The sequence below is a fragment of the Alligator sinensis genome, unplaced genomic scaffold, assembly GCF_000455745.1.
Source record: "Alligator sinensis unplaced genomic scaffold, ASM45574v1 scaffold2775_1, whole genome shotgun sequence".
NCBI classification, from domain to species: Eukaryota; Metazoa; Chordata; order Crocodylia; family Alligatoridae; genus Alligator; species Alligator sinensis.
In genome coordinates this window covers 354-9,158 of record NW_005844290.1, presented here as the reverse complement: position 1 = coordinate 9,158, position 8,805 = coordinate 354, and the positions used below count along the sequence as shown (strand labels likewise).

Genomic DNA, 8,805 nt, shown 5'->3' with positions numbered 1-8,805 from the left:
GAGAGGTACTGTCACCTTAGCACGTGAGCGTGCACACACACACACACACACACACATGCATTCACTCATTCAAATCCATGACATTTAGACCCATCTGGTATAATGTATGGTAGCTGCTGTAGTGATTGTGAGCGCTGGTGTCAGTATACCTACCTATCCGAGGCCCTGGAGTCTGCTTTTGATGGTCAGCTTTCTTCAAGGCGATGTCTTCTCCAGAAGGGGGTTCCCTGCTTATCCTCCTGTTTCGGTTAAGTCAGGTGCTGGATGAGAGGGCACCACTGAGGGTCACGCTTCCCCTGTCTATACAGGAGGGACAGGACAGGGAGGAAAGGTGGGGGGTGGTGCTCTACGTCAAGGAGGAACACACATCCTCATCAAGTAGCACAAGGTCAGAGGAGGGGCACACTGAAGTGCTCTGGGTTAGAATACAAGGACATTGAGGGGAAAGGGACATAGTGGTCGTGGTCTACTACAGACCACCCAACCAAGGGGAAGAGCTAGACCAGGAATTCTTCAGTCAGCTCACGGAGGTAGTTAGGCACTACTGCCCAAGTTGAGGGTGGAGTTGAACATGACTCCACCCTCTTACAGATGCATCTAACCTGTCTCTGTCCTTTTTTCCATCCCCATGAAGCCTCGGATGACCTTCCGTCTGTGACAGCCACAGTCAGTGCACTGAATTGTGTGTGGGAGGGAGGGACCCATCTCCTTATTTTCTCTTCAGTCCTGAAAGCAATTGGGAACCTGGACCCATCCTGGATGCTGAATGAAACCCAACACGGCCTGTAGGCATGGAAAGGGGCCAGAGTGACCCACAGTTCTGCTGCGCCAAGATTCAAGGGGAGGGCGTTTCAGCATCTCTGAGGGCAGCCTGCTGTTTCAGCAGATGAAGACCCATGGGCAAGGCCTGATGTTCCTGTGAGCAACACAGTGAATGGGACTGCTCTGTGTATATTGAAAAACCCCAGCTGCATATCACCCTTCTGCTGCAGGGGACAGGCACCCACAAAGCAGACAGCCCTGAGCCCAGGGATGGGAACAGGCACTGTATGAGCACAGATCTGCTGGACTATTTCATGTGGGCATCCGTTCCCCACCAACAGCCCCTTTTTTTATACAAGATCCCTATGTTCCTGCAGGCCAGAGATCACTCCGTTACCAAAAAATCCCAGCTACTCTACCAGGAAACAAGGGGCAAAGACCACAACAATTACCACATCTATGAGGATCATCAGAAAGGCGGCGGCAGCCATCAGCAATTAGCATCTGGTTCTGAGTATCAGTAACCAGCCGAGAAGGTTGAAAGTGTTGCAGGGAACTCCAGTGTCTCTTGCAGAGGTTGTCTGTGAAGAGTATTTCCATGTCCTGATTGCTAGATCTTATGCCTTCCCATGTGCATTCATATCTCTGAGCTTTTCCCTTCCCATGTGCTAGAACTAGACACCTGCGCACAATATTTGGCCAACCTAACTCACAGTCTTCTCCCATTAAAGTCAGATGGCTCCTGTGCTGTCTCGAACCAGCCACTGCTACAGCCATCATGTCTGCACCTTGTGGGGCTTGAGACATTTATGGTTTAATGCCCGTGCAGATGAGCATCATTTCAAGGCTTTAGTAGTGACCACATGCAAATGAGGTAGAGGAACTCCCTAATAAAGGAGAGGCTGACCCACATGGAAAAGCAGTGATGGAAAGCAGCATGGCAGGTTTGGGTGTGCTCCTCTTCCTGGCAGCTTGCTCAGGTGAGTGCAGAAGCAGCCAGCACTTGGTGAGCACAGGACCTTGTGGAGAGGAGGGAAGGTGGGACTAGGCTCCAGGCAGGGATACGGGAACGCTGGAGTTTCATTCCCACCCTGGAGGCGCAGCAATGCCACTGTCAGGGTCTGTGAGGCCTGCGATTTCATATTCTTTAGCAGAGATGAGAATCTGGGGCTGATTCTGTGAGGCTTGATATGCTCGAAGGGGAGTAAGGATCACTTTGACAGGTTGGCAGTGGGAATAAAACAGTTAATACATATGAGCAGTTCACATATTTCTATGCAAGGAAACAAAGGGCAGACCTAGATACAATTAGGAAAGGGGTTTTTAAAAGGTAGTAACGAACCTGACTTAATTTCTTCCTCTCTCTTCAGGAGTCAGCTCCCAGATCCAGCTGACACAGTCCAGAGCAGAGGTTAAGAAGCCTGGGGAGTCGGTGAAGCTGAGCTGTAAAGCCTCAGGCTACACATTTACTGATTATAGCATGAACTGGGTTCGCCAGTGTCCGGGGAAAGCACTGGAGTGGGTAGGATACATCACCACGGATCAGGGCAGTACGGGCTATGCCGAGGCATTCAAGGGTCGATTCACCATCACCACGGACACCTCCATCAGCACAGCCTACCTGCAGCTGAACAGCCTGAAGACGGATGACACAGCCGTGTATTACTGTGCCAGGCGCACAGTGATACAAACCCCAGCTGGAGTCATTCAAAAAGCCCATGTCACACCCTCCTTGTCTCTTAGAGATACCGGGGCCCTTGGTCACCCTAATGAGCACTTACCCCATGGAGAAGGCAGCGGGTGCTTTCTGTCAAATGTGTCCCATGTCCAACCAATGGGATGTCCCAGCATCCTAGGTTGCTTCATCACAGAGCTGTGTTCCCATGTCACAGAGAGCTGTTAGGGAAGCAAGTAGATAATCCAATGCCTTTGAGTAGGTGGTTTGATGCAGAAGGAGTGTGTGGAGGTTTGGCCGAGCTGTGTGGAGTTGGATGGCACTTAGAATATATGGATTTACAGGACACTAAGGAACAGGACATCCTTCCTACTCAAATAGGTATATTTATAACTACTGCATCACTATTTACCACCTCCTCTTTTCCTGTGGAGAGAAATGTCACTGTGTCCCCCACAGGGAGGATCTGGGGAAAGGTTCCCAAGTCCGAGAGGGATTCCTGGGAGAGCCTCTGTTATTTTCAGTGGAAGTTTTACCTGTCTCAACTGGCATCTGCAGGGATCCTCCTCCTCCTCCTCCTTCAGATAAGTCCCGCTTGCAGGGCTGCTCTGAGAAGGGTGGATCTGCAATTTTAGCCTAACAGCAGAGTGTGATGAGAAACATTTGAGACGGGGCACATGAGGGGTCTTGGAGAAGTCCTCTAAACCAGGGGTGCTCAACTTCTGACCTGTGGGCCAAATGCAGCCTGTGGAGCAATGACACCTGGCCTCTGCAAGTCCCACAGCTTGGGAATTTTGGCAGCAGGGGAGCAGTGGCCATTAATACTGCCATCCTCCCCCACTGCCAAATTCCCATGCCTCCTCCTCCCAGAAAGCCGGGTCAGGGCTAAGCCACACACCCTTCCACCTTTGCTGCCAGTCTGGGACCAGGTCATGCCCCCACCCTCAGCAGAATAGATTGGGTCCAGGTCATGCCCACTTCCCATGTATGGCTGAATTAATGGCCTCCACTTCCACTGCAAGGTGGCCAGATGGTACCCTGCTGTTCTGGGCCCTGTTGACTAGGAATTGGGGTTGATAGGGATACTGTGAGGCCAATCTGGGTGGTGGGGGAAAGCACGGACCTAGTCAGGGCTAACTGGGGCTGCCAGGCCTAATGGGATCCTGCCAGGCCCCAGCTTCCCTCAATCTGGTCCAACTACCCTGTCCCTGAGATCAGGTGTGCTGGGCAGGCCCAGAGTCAGCTTGGCTCCTAACTCCTAGCATGCCCCTGCTCACTAGGGCAGTGATGGTCTTTGGATCACGCTTCAGATCTGGTGCCGCTTTGGACACTTCAGCATCCCAAGCAGCATGCCTGGATCAAAGCACGGGCTCAGTTAAGCTATCTGAAGCAGTTTGGAGTGTCTAAAGCACTTTGGAAATGCTTTAGATGCTTCATCCCCTGCCTGGGGCAGAGCCGTGTGCCTCAGCTGCGTGCCCCCTCCCTTCACAGGGCATTGAACAGCCCATGCCCACACAGGAAACGGGGGCCAGCTGGGAACACTGAGGCTGCCACAACCAGGGCCTACAAGACCTTTTGGCCCATGGCAAGGCTGGGCTCCAAAGGGTTAACCACCCTGGGCCACTCAGGTTTTCCACAAGAGCCAGAAGGATTTGACATAAGACAACAGACAAGTGCACGTCTACATGGTGTGATGAAGACGGACACACCGGATCCGTGCACGCAGCATTCCCCCGCACACACAGGTGTCCCGGCATGTGCAGAAACAACCGCAGTGCAACCATAAAGCACCAACTGCCCTGTTAGGAAAGGAAGAATTGTTATGCTCTGCTTCTTCCCCATTGCCCTCAATTCCCCATTTCAAAAGAGAGCCATTTTCCAAGACATGAAGGATATTCATAGCATTTAACTCTCACACCCTGGGATCCCTTCCTAGTGCAAACAAATGTATCCAGTTTCATTAGATTTTTGTATTCTGGGGGTACCACTCCCGCAGCTCCTATGAAACAAGTTGTCACTTGAATCCCAGGAGAGGGATTTTCTGAATAAAGTAAGGTACCCCCCCAGCTGCTGGGGCTCAGTCCACTCATTGAGCATTGGAGTAGCATGGACACATCCTTCACTGAGACACTGGATTTTTCCCTGGGAGATTTTTCCCTGGCAGGGCACGGGGATATTTCCTTGGCAGAGAGGGGAGGTCCCAGACCATGGGAGGTTTTGCCTTGATAATATCCAGTCAGAGACACAATCTGGAACTCCTCTAGATCTTTATTTGCTCCCCAGGCTCCTGGTTTTCTGGACCATTGGTCTGGTACAGTAACAAAGCCGACTCCCCATTTCCAGGTTTCCCCTTGGCTCTCAAAACCCCTGTAGTCAACAGCCAAACCTGCCTTGTGTGCGATCTGTGAAAGGCCCTTGTACAAGAAACACATGCAAATGTTGTTCCCCAATTTCCTGCTTAACGCATACAAGGTTCCTCCTTAAACACCAGCCCTGGCTCTGTGCACCTCAGTGTCTCCCCACAGCTGCCACCTCCTGTCTGCTGGGGACACCGGGCATCAGCCACAATGACCATGACACTAGCCCTGGCTTTGCTCATCCTTCTGGCAGCTCCACTGGGTAAGTGCCTCCTGTCCTGTGGGACAGGGGGATGCAGCGGCAGGATGAAAGTGAAACGGTTAGAAGTTTGTTCATTTGCTAATGCTGTATTTTTCTCCATTAGGTATCCTGGCCCAGGCCACACTGAAGGAGTCTGGCCCAGGGGTGGTGAAGCCCGGAGAGACCCTCAGCCTGACCTGCACCGTGTCTGGATTCTCTCTCACTAGCTATGGTGTGGGCTGGGTTCGACAGGCAGCAGGGAAAGGGCTGGAGTGGGTTGGAGGTATCTGGGCTGATGGAAACACCTACTATAACAGCACTCTCCAAAGCCGCCTCACCATCAGCAACGACATGTCCAGCAGCCAAGTGCACCTGCGCCTGACCGGGGTCCAACCTGGAGACACAGCCCAGTATTACTGTTCCAGGAACACAGTGAATGAAAATGCATGAGAGCCTGCACAAAAACCAGCCCTGCAGGACCGGCCTGCCTGTGTGAGCAGCAGAGGCAGCAGCTGCCAGCCCTGTGCTCTGCTGCCTGCTGGGTCGGACACATCAGGCCTTTTAGATCACTTGAACCAGCCAGGATTAAATCCAGGGAAGGAAGCTCAAAAGTGACCAGTGGGTCAGAATCTGATATTTAGCAAGGACCCAGGAGTCCTGTCCCAAGCTCCATCGTGCCCCTGCTCTGCCTGTCCTTCTGGCAGGAATACAAGGCAAAGACTCCCTAGGCTGGCACCCAGGACTCAGGCAACAGCCAGCAGACTGCTGCGCTGTTACAGGACTAGGGACACAGCTCTGTAGTCCTGATTAGCACCATCCAATTAACAGCTGACCCAATAGTCTTGATCCAAGTGAGGAGATTCCTGGCTAAGGAATTGATCAGGTGTATCTATCACCACCTTATCAATCCAGCAACTGCTTGTACTATGACTAAATAAGGTATCCCATACACTGTTGTGTAACTGAAACAAATTGAACGGTTTATTAATAATATAACAACAAATAAACAACAGGTACAATAAGCAACAGCACCAGGAACAAAAACCGACACCCAATACAACTATTCTTACAATTCCCCAAACCTATACCTAACTGATCTCATACCTATTTTAGTATTCAATCACCACAAACATTAGGACCTCAGAATCAATATCAACTCAGGGACAGGTATGAGCTTTATGATGTCAATGGAAAACTTTATTCAACGCTGGATCTCCGCCATCCCAGAACACAGGGAATGTAGATCACACTGAAAGTGATGATCTGATGGCATCTTACTTTCCGCTTTAGGGAAGGGAGGAGAAAGGAACGAGTGATGAGCAGGTGATACATACCCCAGAGGGCTCTTACTTCAGTGCTATGCACATCAAGGCAGAAACTGGGAGATCACAACCAGGAGACCAGCAGCAGTGCAGATGGCTGGAGTCTCAGGCTTAGAGCTCATTGGGGATGAATGCTAGCTCTATGACAGCCTTGCTGTCAAGGCTGTGCTTGTCTCATCCAACCTCCAGTCACGGCATAGCCCAAGGCACAACACCACACAACGATCACCCACACCAATACACCACAAAGACACTTCCACCTCGTTCATTCACCACGCTTCTATTGGTCTCTCTCTCTCTCGCACAGGTACCAAAAAACAAAACCAACCAGCAAACCATGAAATCCACCAGCCAGACCACACACGTACCACTCACACCCAGCCATGCTATCACGCACTCACGTGCTAAGGGTCAATCAACAAAAGTCTTTATGTGGCAGTGCGCCCTGCATGCCAGGGCTCTGCACATGGCACACCTTTGTGCTAGGCACTCTCTTCCAACATCTTCTCATCTTAACTGGGCATGCTGTCAAAGAAGAGCTCATCTCAGGCTCAACACATCACCACTTAGGCCAGGAAGCCAAACAGGTGGCTTGGCACAAGGGGTAATGATCCCCTCTCTCTCTGTCCCTTTCCACACAAGTCTTTTCTGAAATCCAGCTCATTGAGTGCAGCCCAGGGGTGCTCCCTGACAGCTGCAGACACCAGCACATTATCACTGTGCCAGGAGCACAGAGCGGGGTGGGGCCGCCACCCAAGGGGGAAGCAGGCTGAGCACTGCTCCCTTGCGCCCATCCCCGCCTCCTGCCCTGCACTGTCTCCCTGCTCAGCAGCAACCAAGTGCAAGAGCTGAGCCCAGTCCAGGCCCCAACCTCCAGAGCCCAAGGGGGAAGCAGGCTGAGCACTGCTCCCTTGCGCCCATCCCCGCCTCCTGCCCTGCACTGTCTCCCTGCTCAGCAGCAACCAAGTGCAAGAGCTGAGCCCAGTCCAGGCCCCAACCTCCAGAGCCCAGCTTGCCCCTCCTGCACTGCCCATAAACCCTCCTGGGTGATTTCCATGAGGTCAGCCCCTATTAGTTCAACCCATGTGGGGAAGTGCTAGGAGGGGGGAGTCTCCCAGAGATGACACCCAGGACCTTGCACACACAGAAGACAGAGCACTGCACACTTACAGTAACTTCCTCCATACCATGAACAGAGCCCAGGACAGTCCCAACACACACCCACTGTGCTCTGATCTCAGGGCTGCAGCAAAAGCCACCAGCCCAGACACACAAAGGCAGCTGCTGGCTAGAACCAGGACCTTCGACCTCCCTGTCTTTCCCCATCTGCCACTGCAGCTTTACTGAGAAAAGCACAAGAGGCGGGGATGTGGATAGAGGCTGGGGCAGAACCAGGTACCATGTAGGCTCCGCAGAACTGCCCCACTCTCCAGCCCCTTTGGGCGAGCTTCACCCCGAGTCCAAACGCCATAGCTTTAAAAGGCTGCAGTGAGGCACGGAGGCAGGGAGCAGGCAGAGCACAGCTCCTGCCCACCCTTGCCCCGTGCAAAGATTGGGAGCCACATGCTGGCTGCTTATGAGCTACTTCAGATTATATCCTTCTGCATACAGATGGGTTTGTGGCAACAGACTGTACTGTCAATGCAGCTATGTGACCGCATCAGTCCACACCGTGAAAATTTACTGTGTAGATTTAATTTAAAATGGAAAAAAGTCAGGTTCTTTCTTTACAAGGATATATAATTTTATTCAGTGTTTGATGACATTTTTTTTTATATTAGACTCATATGGATATTTGTCATCAAGACACTGAAGAATGAGAAACTGATGCCAGTGTCTCAAGACTCTTTTCTCCCAAATGATTCAGTTTTGCAGAATTGCCAAGAGTGCATATTTCAAGGTTTTTAAATAATTGGGTGAGCATAGTAGCAGCAGAATCAGTTGTTAATTTCTGCAGGTTTAACACCAGGGTGTATGGCATTTGAGAACTTAAATCAGTGTGAAAAAACTGAGACCAGAATCCTGCTTATCTTACAGTTGATAAGATAACTAATCAACTGCAGTTGATAAGTTGGTCCCCCCTCCTCCCCTTCCCCCCCAATACTTGCCAAAAGCGGGAGGCAGAACGGAAGCAGCGTGCTCACGGACCGAAGCAGCGTGCTCAAGGACTGAAGTGACGCGCTCGAGGACCAAAGCGGGGCACATACAGATCACTACACCTTACAGAGAACATTGGAGATGAATCTCTTCCGCCTCCACAAGAGAAGGCTGAGAGGTGCTCTTCTGGCCATCTACAAACTCATCGGGGGTGCGGGGGAGGAGAGTAGGAAATAGGGGATACGATGTTTACCAGGCCCCATCGGGGTACCTAGAAAGAATGGCCACAAGCTGAAGGAGAGCAAATTTAGACTGGGAATGAGAAGAAAAAAAACCTCTTTACAGTGAGGG

At 51.5% G+C, this 8,805-nt stretch overlaps 2 gene segments (V, D, J or C); both read left to right on the top strand.

Moving 5' to 3' along the window:
- Positions 1-1,699: 1,699 nt before the first annotated feature.
- Positions 1,700-3,816, top strand: LOC102383682. The segment is given in 3 exon segments: positions 1,700-1,742; positions 2,133-2,443; positions 3,718-3,816. Coding segments are annotated over 3 exon segments (453 nt in total).
- Positions 3,817-4,973: 1,157 nt separating this feature from the next.
- Positions 4,974-5,485, top strand: LOC112549071. The segment is given in 2 exon segments: positions 4,974-5,056; positions 5,160-5,485. Coding segments are annotated over 2 exon segments (378 nt in total).
- Positions 5,486-8,805: the final 3,320 nt, after the last annotated feature.